The 13,582-nt window shown below is 31.3% G+C and overlaps 2 protein-coding genes across 2 annotated transcripts in view; one reads left to right on the top strand and one right to left on the bottom strand.

The window, feature by feature from the left end:
• LOC115884843 (diacylglycerol kinase 1) overlaps positions 1-13,582 on the top strand; it is a 126,844-nt gene that overhangs the window by 1,462 nt on the left and 111,800 nt on the right. The gene's annotated exons all lie outside the window — the stretch shown is intronic.
• Positions 7,221-9,063, bottom strand: LOC115884842. Its single transcript, XM_030903546.1, has 3 exons — positions 8,902-9,063; positions 8,187-8,307; positions 7,221-7,348 (listed from the first exon to the last, which is right to left on the bottom strand). Exons 1-3 carry the CDS (start codon positions 8,984-8,986, stop codon positions 7,264-7,266), a joined length of 291 nt encoding a protein of 96 aa, XP_030759406.1. The 5' UTR covers positions 8,987-9,063; the 3' UTR covers positions 7,221-7,263.

Genomic DNA, 13,582 nt, shown 5'->3' with positions numbered 1-13,582 from the left:
GACATAGAAACGTTACAGATGGTGGTGTACAATACGTTTATGTATAGATGTATATGTATACCAACGGTTAAAATATATATCTCTATGTACGTCATAGTATTCAAGGAAGGCATCTCTTTAAATAAAGCAGCACATCCTGACGTCATCGTTTTTTGTTTCTAGGTTAAGCTCGAGGTTAACACGTTTTGATCTACGCTCAGAGTAATGAAAAAGATTGAAGATAAAAATAAAGATAAAAAAATATTTAGAAACCCGTGACTCCAATATTGGTCTTGTAAAAAATAAAAACTTAAAAAAAAATTACGCCTAGGCATAAAAGTAAAGCACTTTTACGCCAAAGTACAAAAGTACAAAACTATATTATTAAATAGTATCAAATTCGATGAGTATACACTTTTTAATTTAAACTTATTTTAAACTTAAAATTAACTTCTCACTAAACATACTTGTATCCATTTGGCTATATAAAAGCGGTCAATAAAAGAGTAATTAAAACAATTTTTAAAATAAAAAACGCAAAAAACAAGCGTCGTTACACAATTGAAATAAGATTATGAAATACACTATTGTTTGGAAATAAGTCTTAAGTCCAGAATGAATTTAGTATTATCCATGGAGTTAAAAAGTATTATCCAAGAATTATCTAATGTCAAAGTGTCCTTACTACGGATCGAAATGTTAGTTTAAACTTCTACACCCTGTATCTCCGAAACAAAGCATTTTAGGACATACATTTATACGAACTTTTTTACTTATTTTCATCTGCAGAATATGCTACCGAAGTATAGAAGAAGAATACAATTCGGATCGCCCTGTATATCCCCTAGATTATATTTATAAAAAAAACTTTATTTTTTTTCTATTTATGATTTATTTTCTTGAAATTTCATCACACTATTGGTTTAGGACAGCATTCTGGATATGGTTTGGTCAAGTCTGGTACTGTGGCTCCTTTGGGACCCCTAGTTACTCCACATCTGTAAATTAATGAATATAAATACCAAACGATCCAAAAAAACCGGCGTCAAACACGGCTGCGAAATGTCAAACGACAATAATTTTAGCGTGGTCAAGCCCTAGAAGGTCACTTCAAAAAGGTCCTATGGGTATTTCGCCACTGTAAGATAATCTACAAAATAAAATAGTTATTTTTTGTAAACACTGCTGCGTTAGTCCAACCAGTGGCGTAACAACAGATTCACGGGCCTGTGTGCAAAAATTTTACCGGGCCCCCTATTGCTCCTACATATTTCAATACTTATATACTAATCTGAATAATATGCACTCATATTTTAGGTTAGAAATAACATTATCAAATTAATTTTTATATAGTATTATTTATTACTGCAACACAGAATATGTAACCCAAAACATATAAAATATCAAATAAATAAAAAAATAAATAAAAACAAAACAAAAAACAACAACAAAACGCTAAATTAAAATAAACAATGTAAATAGGAACATGAACATCTTAGAATTCTTTATTCCTTGCTTTAGCATGGGCGAAAGTTGACACAATATTACCAATGTTTATTGTACGGGTAACTTCATTTTCTATTGAAATAATTGCCAAAGCTGATTACCGTTTTTCGCCCATAGTATTTCTTAAATTATTTTTGACAAGCTTTAATTTGGAAAAAGATCTTTCAGCCGAGGCAACAGAGAGTAACAGAAACAGGTATGGTGAGAAAAATATAACACGCTGTTAAAATCTCGCTGAAACTAGAAGACGATGAAAGGTTTTTAATTAAAATAAATTCAGTGAGTTGAAATATTCAATTGATTTCATATAAATTATTTTGGAAACATTGTCTGAAGGAGAGTAATTGAGAAGAAATGGTATAGGCAATATCATCGGGGTATTTAAGGTATAGAACCTGACCCATTGGATATATATCCTCATCAGAAACGGAAGGATTCTGCTTGATTCGCGATAGCATGTGATAGATATGGAAATGCGGCCCGGGGCCCCGAGGGCCCGGGCCCGTGTGCTTCGCACACACGGCACACCGATAGTTACGCCACTGAATCCAACGGGAACCAAACTTGTCAGCAGTGATTTACTAAAAAAGAAAAAGTGTCGGAAGCAAAAAAAACACAAAGAACAAAGATAAAAACAAAAGAACAAAGATAAAAAACTATTAATAAAATATCTAAATACAAAATACAACTATTCAAGAACACTTAATTTTTTTTCAACAGATACGTCTGTAAAAGCCGTTGACGTTCTGTTAAAATGACATTATATCACGTTAAGGTAAAACCAAAAATCTTCTCTAACAAAAAAAAATAAAACCAAAAAGCCTCTCAAACTTTCTCTATGATTATTTTTTAATTTGTTTGTAATTTTAATTATCTTATGTTTATTTATGTTATGTTCATTAAAGTAACTTAAAATTTGTACAAATTTGAGTTTCTATGAACAAAGAAATGTTTTAAATTTTTTTTCTAGTTTTTTTAGTTCTAAGCTCAGTTTGGGTTTGCATTTTTTCCAATGATTCATTAAATTTCAAATAAATTTTCGAACAGAGAACTTTCGTAGTAGTTACTTTCACGACAGAAACTTAAACTTGCAAAAAATTCCCCGAATCTCATAAATTAAATTAAATTTGTTCGAATTATTAATGAAAAACTCTTAAAATTACTGTGCATTGAAGTTTGACGATGAATATCTTTTAAACGTTTAATTTAATCGACTAATCATAAGAAACATTTTTGTAGAGCAGTGAATTTCCTACAAAACCATGAGTTGCGCGTTACATAATGATTTCTTGTTAACGAGTTATAAAATTCAGAAGAGAAAAAATTGCCTTAAAATAATCAAATTTCAACCTTTAATAAATTTCGAACGGTGAGGTTTACAAAAAAATAGTAAGAGACCTTTTTTGTAGAGAATTCAATTTCCTACAAACATATGAGACGAGATATTTTTTCGAAATAGTAGATACCGAGATATGAATTTTTCTTTCTAATAATAAAATAAGAAGCAAAGATTAAGAGCTCAAACTTGGAGAGAATTTTTTTGAGGTGTCAATCAACCCTTTTTTCAGAGTATAAATTGAAAAAAAATAGTTGATTTTTTTGATCCACCCTAAGTAGTACGGGTAGTACCAACTATTTTATTTGGTACTTACGTAGTAATTATCAGAGTACCAGTCTTGCCGCAGGCCGCCTGCCCACATTGTTTCTCTAGAGGTATCTTCTGTCCTAGGTTCAGGGTACCGGTTTCGTAAGAATGACAGTAATTTTGTCCTATTAACACATAAAAACATAATTTCAGTACTATACTTCCTTAAGGTACGCGCACACTGACCAGACCCGCACGCGCCGCATCGACCAAAGAAAAATATTGTTTGTGTTACTTTGGGCCAGAATGATTTTCGAAAACGCGGCTGGTGCTGCTAACGTCACTCGCAATTCCTTCCACTCTACACTGAAAAAAATATTGTTCATAATATTAATGAACGTTGATTATTATTAACTGTTGTTTATTAATACTATGAATCTAATTTCATCAATATAATGAAAATCTGGTTATTAAATTAATGTAAGATTTTCATTAATATAATGAACGCGTTCATTGTCCCAATGAACGCGTTCTTTATTTTAGTGCTGAAACTTTAATAAACACATATTCATAATATTAATGTACTAAATCATTGTGACAATGAACAATGTTATTAATACAACGAACACACTACATGATATTAATGTACGCGGTTATTAATATCATGAATAAAATATTAGGGCTTAAATGTCCGCCATGTTGATCGGTACTTTAATAACGTCTGTATGGTTGAGTTATTCAGTGAGGCTCTAGTTTCATTAGAGCGGTAAGTGTTATCTTCAATATTTTAAATATTTTAAATAAAAGTCCTATCGTATTGTAGTTAATTTGTTGTGTTGTCAAATCAAATTCCGCTGTGTGAGATCTCTGGTGTAGGTATTCATTAAAACAGCGGTTTCCAAATATGTTTCAGAAGATAAAAAACAAAAAGAAGAAAAACATAGTAACAAGTCGAGACATGGAACTGATCATGGTAAATTCGAATGTTCTTTTAATATTTGGAATTTTAATTATTTTGATATGTCTTTTAGAACCGGAAGGAGATGTTGAGACCTGCCTTCAAGCCCTCAAATTCGACAATTTAACATCGGACCCACTTGATGCGACTTGGAAAGCCTGTTGCAAATTCGTCTAGACGTTATCAAGTCTAAGGATACAACTAATATAATGAAGAAATGGTCTTTTTATAGAAATCCCTCAGGATATCGACTGGTAAATTAATTTTCTTATTATAATTTACCCTAAAATTAATAATAACATTACTATTCTCTTCGTCGATTCGATTTTTTTAATTTTTAATTTGTATATGCTATATCGAGTTTAATAAATTATTATTAGTTTATTGCACTTGTTTTTTATTAATAATTCCTAATGGAAAAATTTACTGTGCTCGTAAGTAAGTCGGCACTATTAGTCATTTTGTTACCTTTGTAGCTAAGGGCTTGTTCAAATGGAAATCTATTTATGGTAGAATTATATCAGTTAGTTGGCTGGGAAATGACTATCAATGACATTTCATATCAATGACAGCGATCTTCATCATCGATTATACGGTATAACAAGAGTTACTAATAGTGTCGACTTTTAAATGTATAACTAAATAGGTTATGAAATTATTTCATTGTATTAATGATAACGGTTCATTAATACAATGAAATAAATTTCATTGTATTAATGATACGGTTCATTAATACAATGAAATTCTTTCATTGTATTAATGAAATCTGTTCATTGTACCAATGAATGTGTTCTTCAAATTAATGAACACTGTTCATTGATTTAATGAACTTAAAGTTCATAGAGTTAATGAATTACTTTTCATTGTGCCAATGAAATCGTTCATCGGCTCAAAATTAATTGTTTAATTCATTATATTAATGAACTTTTTCATTATATTTATGTCGACTTTTGGTTCAGTGTACGTAGGTAGCCGAAGAGGAGATTAGAAATTCAATATACTAAGAAAGTTCGCAAATTTTTCATGGCTCATATTGAAAAAAATTTAGTTCATCCTCAATTAAATATTTAAATAATGTGGATTTTTGCAAATATTGTGAACCTATAACTTTCGATTCTTTCTCGTGATTTCTTCTTCTCCTATTAGCAAGGAGCTTATAATTATTTCTTGTTCGTTGTCATTCATTGTCGAGAAATATTTAAAAAAAACCACTTATCACCGCTGACAAGACTCTGGAAGCGACTGATGAGAAATTCGATTGGCAAATGCGGATGTAGTAGGGGCAAAAAGAAACAAAATAGCGAATAATGCGAATGTGCGCGACAAGAAAAAAAAGTGCGATTCGTGCGGCGAGTGCGGTGCTGGTCAGTGTGCGCGTACCTTTAATCTTCTTTTTCGAAAGTTTGAAGTAAAACAATAATAATAATATTTTTTAAAAAACTTACTTGGTTTATCAGGCGGTATTATGTCTATTGCTGAAAAAACTAGGGAAACTATTACCAAAAAGCTTAGGGAAAATAACAGCAACTTCATTTTGCTGTAATTTTTAAAAACAATACAGTTGTGTTGCAAAATATAAAGTAAGACCCGAGATAAAATCAGTAATTTTCAGTACTATTGTTTAAAATTTTATAATAACAGGGTTGTACTAAGCAATCTTATTTTTTCAAAACAAAAACAGGTCAGTAATAGGGCATTCAATCGGGGCAATCGGGGGATTATAATTTTTCGATCCCGGGATAAATTAATTACGTTGAATTTATATTATACAGGGTGTCCCAGAAATAAGTGCAAGTATTTTAAGGAGTGGTAGATCTCGATAAAAGAAACATATTTTCTCTTTATCGTTTTACAAATAAGTCCAAAACAACGGAGTTATTTTATTTTGAAAATTTCAAGAAAAAAAAATTTTTGCTCAAATTTTGAGAACCACTGGATCTTTTCTGGATTTTCTTTCTTGTAAATATAATCTAATACCTATGTTGCCATATTATCAAGAAATTATGAGTTATTTAAGTAAACTTTTTAAGTTTATTTAACAAAAAAAGCATTAAAAGGAACTAAAATATACATTTTTTATTTAATTTACATAACCAAACGAACAAACACAGCATAACACAGGATGATGAAAGATACTAAAATATTAAGATTACTAAAATAACAACTTATGCAGTAACAAAGATGAGAATCTAAATTTGTTTTTTGAAACAATTTCTTAAAAAAACAAGCTGATCAAAAGAGACCCCGCGACGAAAAAATATAAGGTACGTTGTTGCCATATATTCAGGGTTGTTTATAAGCGCATATTGTACTATCATGAAAGACTTGTGTACGATTTAAATTAAAGAAAAAATGTAATGATGAATCCCGAAAGTCTCGGGATTAAATAAAAGACAATCCCGGGATTGAAAAAATGTCCGGGATCCCGGGATTGAATGCCCTAGTCAGTAATGACACGAAAAGACAGCCACCTTAAAATTTTCATTTATTTTAAAATTCAATATTTTTTGTTCTGGTAGTCCGATTTTTATGATTTTTTGAGCAATTTGTAGCTAAATTAATTGACTTTTTATCCTCTTTTTAAATTAAAAATCAAAGTTTTCGTCTGGCTATTATACGAGGGAAAACAAAATGTTAGTATTTTGGTAAAAGTTTGAAACACCCTGTGGAATTGTTTAATAAAGTAAGAGATTTATAAACAACTTTATCGTCAAGATGCATCTATTCTCGATTAGTTTGTTTTTGATTCATCTCAATAGCTCTTTTTTTGACGGAGATATTCGGTTTTGAAGAAGACAGTAACGTTTAAAAGCATTCCTTTACTTTTGATTCTAATCAAAATAGCTATGATATTGTGTTTATTGTTTTTTGAATGTCACTGTCATTGAAATGTCATATTATTATTGTTTTTCGGCAGTAGAGATAGTTTTAAGTTCAGAATTTGTATCGGCTATTGTTGCTTTTATTGAACATGTTACCGTAATATTTTACATAGTTACTAATATTTCTATGTTTCACACTGTATATAGGTTAATTATAAAAATATTTTGTGATATCGCGTATTGTATTACAACGTAGACATTAAATCTTTTGAAATAGAAATGGAATAATTAGAAATCAACACGAAATATTGCTTTAAATGAAAATTACGTTTCTGAATTCTCAGAAGCAGAGTGGTAAATGAAAACAATATTTTTTTGGGGGTACTATAATATATTTTTAGGAAATTTCAACATTATAATGGTTGAGGACAACAGTTTGGATAGCTTTTTCTTAAGTCTGGCTTGGATACTCCTTTGGGTCCAGCCACAGCTCCACATCTATAATATAATGAAAAGCAAAATAAAAAAATACGCAAAAAATAAAAAAACTTGAAAATTAAATAATGCATTTTTTGCCTTATTTATGAAAATAAGTATAGAGTATATTATATTTTCAGAAAGCTCATAAAAAGGCAAATAAAATAAGAAATAATATACAGGGTATCCTATTGAAAAAAAAAATATATAAAATATATTATATTTATATTTTAAAATATATTTTATAGGTATTAAAAAAATGTAGAAGGAATTGGCGCTGGGAGGCACGTATAGCCGCCCATACTAAATCCGCCTTATCTCAAAAACTGCGACTTTGACTGATTTTTTATGTTATTACAAATTTTGTTGCAAATATTATTCCTAATCTTAAATTGAAAACCGCGTTTCGCTAGCTACTGTAATTTTGGAGTTACGATTTTTTAAAATTTTTAACCCCCTCCCATACCCCTTTACCAACCCCCCACCCCCACCAAAAACTAATGGCCAGATTCTCGGGTGCCACAGTATTTTTGTGTCAAATTTGGTTAAAATCAGTTTAGCAGTTTTTGAGTTATCGTGTTACAAACGGACAGACACCATGAAAATATTTTGTATTTAGGTCATTTATGATCCAAATAACTCATTTTGAGTGAAATTAAAAAAACTTTTTTTTGCCGATCTTAATAGCCTACCATACCTATTGGTATGGTCGGCTAAAAATGTCAAACATTTGTCATTTTTTGTCTTGAGGTTCAAAATTGGTAAAACATAGCTATCAGTTTTGAATTTCTCGTTTGTTCTTCGAATTTATGTAAAAAAAGGAGCCAAAATATTGATTACGTGTTATCAATATACTTACGTTACTAAAGTAAGGGTACCATCGCCACCACAACTGGCTTCAGCACATTGATTCTTCACCTGTACCGTTTGGCCGTTATTTAGAGGACCTGTAATATCAGCAAAACAATGCCCTGGGGTACCTAAAAAAGCAACAATTCCAATCAAATATTCACTTTCTTTTGAACGAGCATTAAAAATTAAAATGACATTTCGGAGTCAATCAGATTCTGAGTCAACCAATGTCGGGCTCAGGTGGCGCGGCAAAAAATAGCGGACACATTTTTCAATAATAGTATTTTGTAATTATTATACAGTTTAAAGTATGCTTTTATGTAGAGATATTTGTGTCTTTTCTGTACCTACCTGTCCACAACTACTCTAAATACTCTTTTTTTAATAATCATTTTTTGTATGTTAATGTAGGAAATGTTGAAAAATTGATTTATAAAAAACATTTAAAATCAATTTTAGTATTATTTTGCAAATTAGACAAAGAAAACCTCCCTACGCTGGGTGCCAGCTCACTGAAGGATAGAAGGTAATGAAAAAGTAACCTATCCTGGACCGAACTAATCTCTGTAAAATCGTCTCAAATCCGTCATACAATATGTGTATGACAATGTATAACTCAAGGAAGAATTCATTTTGCTTCCAATGGTTAATTTTTCTAAGGTAATATAACTTGGACAATAAAATTTGAAAAATCAAATTCATACAAAAAATATGCCGCTTACCAGGTTTTTTTGGATAATGTGCCAATGCTGTAAAACTCAAAGAAACCACCGCAAGAAAACTTAAGAAAAACAGTACTAGCTTCATCTTGCTTTTGGTTATTTACTGTGGAATTGTTTATAACAATGGATTATCACTCGAATACTGCGAGATGTACCGTCATGTCTTCAATATTAGTACTTTTATTTAAAGATTTGATGGACAGGGTCGTATTCAGGAACGATAGTGCAAGAATGAAAATTAAAAATCTATTTTTTTAATTTTAAACACGTTTTTTAGAGAATTTCATATTTATATGCTCCACTAAATGTCGTAAATCTATAGTACCGTATAATCGAAAAAAAACGGCGTCCAGTTGGCTGGGAAAAGACGATCGATGACATTACCCATGTAATTTTACATATAAAAGACAGCGATCTTTATTTCATAGCCATCGCCGACGCGGTTTTTTTTTGTCATATTGTATAATATTCTGAGGATTTTTATTACACATATCTTTCTCTTTTATGATTATTTTATGAAGAATAAAATTTAAATTATACTTTTTGCGAGTTTGGGCATTAACACTTTTCTATGTTTATTTTATACTAGCGTGTACCAGCGACTTGGTTCGCGTCGAATTAATCATTTGTAATTGTGATGATAAAGCAAAGCAAGAATTTCCATTAACATACAAACTGGATAAAATTTTCTCACATTTATATCAGCATGAGGAAAAACAATATGGCGATATTATTATATAACTTGGTTTTATTACTTATTTTTACTTATGTTTCATCTCGTTCGAATTTGACTTTCGAAAAATCCGTTTGCCAAAAATAAGCTTTTTACGTCAAGCAGTTTAAGCAGAATCGTGGTTAAGAAATTACCTAACTTTTTGGAACACCCTGTATGATTTTATAAAAAATTTCAAAGTATGTAAAAAAAACAAATAAATTATGCTTGTCCAAGCGTTTTCCCGAAAGACTAACCGTTTTTTAAATAACAAATATTGTAATATTTGAGGGGCGTTTTCACCCTCTTGGAATTTGAGATTCGAGAAACCCGTCCTTATCGAACCTCTACACTCCACAGTCAATCCGTTTGCCAAAAATCAGCTTTAAACGTCAAGCAGTTTAAGCAGAATCGTGATTACTCAATGGTCATATTTTATGAAACACCCTGTATAAATTTATAAAAAATCTTAAAACATGTAAAACAACAGAATAAAATATACGTGTTTAAGCGTTTTTTCGGAAACTTGACCGTTTTTTAAATAAAAAATATTTTAATATTTGAGGGGTGGTTTCACCCTCTTGGAACTGGAATTTCGAAAAATCCCTTCTTATCGAACCTCTACACCCTAGAATCAACCTGTATGTCAAAATTGAGCTTCTTACGTTGAGTGGTTTGAGCAGGATCGTGATTAATCAGTATGTCAGTCACTCAAGGATTTTATATATTAGCCTTGTATATATATTTTTTATAAACAAGGATATTAGTATAGATTATTTGATGTACAGTATGTCCCCGGATTGTTTTTACAAGAGGAAAAACTTTTTTATTATTGACAATTTGGGAAAAATGCATTCTTCATAAAAAATTGTGCTTGTTCTAAAATGGTTAATCCCGTTTATACTTTCCCAAATTTACATAGCGTTTTAGAGGAAATTAAAAAAAACTTGAAAATATGCTTTTAGAACAAGCAAAATTTTTTATGAAGAATGCATTTTTCTCAAAGTATCAATAATAAGAAAATTTTTCCTCTTGTAAAGACAATCCAGGGACATACTGTGTATTTTTTGTATAGTTAGATTTTTCGTTTAAACATTTTTCTTTTCAAGTCCATCTCTGTACACCATTAAACTTAACTCAAGATTAAAAAATAAAAACAGGTTATAATATTACTTGTCCAAGAACAAGGTTTTGGTAATTCCAATATTTATTTTTATTGTAAATGATTTGTTTATGCATATTTCACGTAAACAAATTGCGATATTTATGGATGTGGTGAGACGACACTTAAAACTTTTTATTTAGCTCATCTTTTATTCATTTCAAATTAATGTTTTTTTAGTCGAATGCATCGAATAATATCTGCATCTGATTGGTCAAAAAAATGGTTATAAATACTTACTTAAATATGTTTCTACACAGTTTTAAGGAGCTTAAAGATCAAAAATAATAAACAAAAAATAATCTATACTAATATATAAAATCCTTAAGTGACTCACTGATTAACCATGACCCTGCTCAAACCACTCAACGTAAGAAGCTCAATTTTGGCATACAGGTTGATTCTAGGGTGTAGAGCAGTGATTCCCAAAGTGGTCCAGGTGGACCCCCAGGGGTCCACGGGAGACTTGCTGGGGGTCTACGTAGGCGTGAACAAAAAATGGGGGTCCATAAGATGTTAATGGGGGTCCACGAAAATTTATCTGCTTTTGATAGTAAAGAGCAAAATGTAAGCATAGTTTTTATAAGGGCCTACCTACATTGTTTTTAAGTACCTATCTAAGCAGATAATATTTTAATAAGGCAAGCGACTGTTACTTGTCCAAACTTGCGTATTCGATATTACGTACAATTTCGTGTACAGACTTGCAAAGCGCTATCCGCCCGACAATGCTTAATGCTTGTTCAGACATGAACTTGATCACCACTATAAATACTTGATGCCAAAGGCAAACGCATTCATTTGTTTCCGGAATTTCGAAAAAAAGGCGGAATTTGGAAAAAAAAGTTGTGAGAAAATTTATATCTGTGTTTGCTAGTGCCGGAGAAAAGTAAGTAACCTACCTTTTTTTTGTTATAGTACTTAAGTATTTTGTTTACGTGTACTAGTCGGTTGATCACAACGGCCTGTATAGATAGGTAACTTAGTAACTTACAGATATTTTAATTGTCCTCTTTCGATTTGAAGACAAACACAGCACGTTTTATTCAATTGTTTTTTCACGAGAGAAACACTGCCTCTCTAAAAAGGCCGAATAAGCAATATTGCAGAGCAATTAATTTTGTAATTTTTCTTGCAAATAACTACTAATTTTATAAAACAGTAATTTCATAATCATTTTAAATTGGTTTTGAAGTAACTATTTTATCAAAACTATTCCTTTTCGGAAAGAGCGAGCGGTGCGCGGGCGACGGGAAAAAGGGCGGGGCTTGGACTTCGATGCCAGTTTGTCACGTTTTAACAATGAAGCCGCAGACAAAAATACGCAAATACACGGAGCGCGTGAACTCATTGATTTAATAAAATGTTAGTTATCGTTTTATGGACAATTTTGGGATTTCGACTTTTATTTTTTCCTACACAAATATGATCCCAGTATTCGAGTACTGAGTACACCAATTTTTATTTATACTATTATTAAAATTAGTGGTAAATTATGTACTTTAAAATTGATACCGTTTTGTGAAAACGTCTGTATTTGTCTCAGCGGTTTATTAGTTGGTCCTTTACAAGCCGTAATTCTATTTCCGCGTGCTGACAAAGGCTGCGGTGTGATACCTATATTCAGAAAAAAAACTTGTTACTAAAACATTTTTTTTTTTTTACAGGTAAGGTAACTGACACGAAACATGGCTACAGCAAAGAAAAAATGTCGACAATATAGTATCGATTATTTGAAATATGGTTTTGTTCCATCAGAGGCAGACAAACAATTGCCCATGTGCCTATTATGCAACAAAGTTTTGAGCAATGACTCTATGAAACCATCAAAGCTCGAAGATCATCTAAAAAGGTGTCATACTGATAAAATAGGTAAAGATTTAAAATATTTTCAAACATTGAAAGAAAAATATGGAAAGAGACCCACCATGCACAGTATGTTCGCTTCAACATCTCAAAGTAACGATGATGGCTTGCGGGCATCTTACAATATCTCATTACTTATAGCAAAATCTGGAAAACCGCACACTATCGGAGAACAATTAATTTTACCCGCTGTTGAAGAGGTTTTAAAAACTGTTTTGCACAAATCTCCATTTGACGTACTAAAAAGAATTCCATTAAGTAACAATACTGTACAAAGACGCATTGATGAAATGAGCTCTGATATCGAAAGCTTTTTGTGCAATCATCTGCAAAAAACTCATTTTTCTATACAACTGGACGAGTCAACGTTACCCAGTAATGAAGCATTACTATTGGCATATGTCCGATTTATTGTTGAGGAAGAAATTCACGAAGAATTGCTATTTGCCAGAACTTTGGAGACTGACACTAAAGGCGAATCAATATTTAATGTCCTGAGTAATTTTTTTACGGAAAAATCGATCCCATTTACAAACATTATTTCAGTGGCAACAGACGGAGCTCCTGCAATGGTCGGGCGATATCGTGGGTTTATAAGTCATCTCAAAAGAATTATACCAGGACTTACAGCTATTCATTGCGTAATCCACCGACAACATCTTGTGGCAAAACATTTAAGTGACAGGTTGAACCAATCTCTTCATTTTGTAATAAAAGCTGTCAACAAAATCAGAAGCAATGCATTGAATACGCGTTTATTTGCTCAATTGTGCGACGAAAATGATGAAGACTTCCAACGACTGCTCTTACATACTGAAGTACGCTGGTTGTCGAAAGGTGCATGCTTAACGAGATTTTACTCTGTTTTCGATTCCATATTAGAGTTCTTAGAAAGTAGAGATCCAGATTTAAAAGAAAACTTGATCAAATTCAAAGCAGAC

This window comes from Sitophilus oryzae, unplaced genomic scaffold (assembly GCF_002938485.1).
Source record: "Sitophilus oryzae breed Bouriz unplaced genomic scaffold, Soryzae_2.0 scaffold_358_pilon_pilon, whole genome shotgun sequence".
In the NCBI taxonomy this organism is placed as follows: Eukaryota; Metazoa; Arthropoda; class Insecta; order Coleoptera; family Curculionidae; genus Sitophilus; species Sitophilus oryzae.
The sequence above is the reverse complement of the archived record's forward strand: the minus strand, read 5'-3'. Positions and strand labels throughout refer to the sequence as shown.

Excerpts from the sequence above, each read along its gene's own strand:
- LOC115884842 (XM_030903546.1), bottom strand. The coding sequence starts at position 8,986 with ATGAAGCTAGTACTGTTTTTCTTAAGTTTTCTTGCGGTGGTTTCTTTG. Across the intron at positions 8,308-8,901 it reads ACATTATCCAAAAAAACCTG|GTACCCCAGGGCATTGTTTT; the intron begins GTAAGCGGCATA and ends TTGCTTTTTTAG. Across the intron at positions 7,349-8,186 it reads GGTACCCTTACTTTAGTAAC|ATGTGGAGCTGTGGCTGGAC; the intron begins GTAAGTATATTG and ends ATTATATTATAG.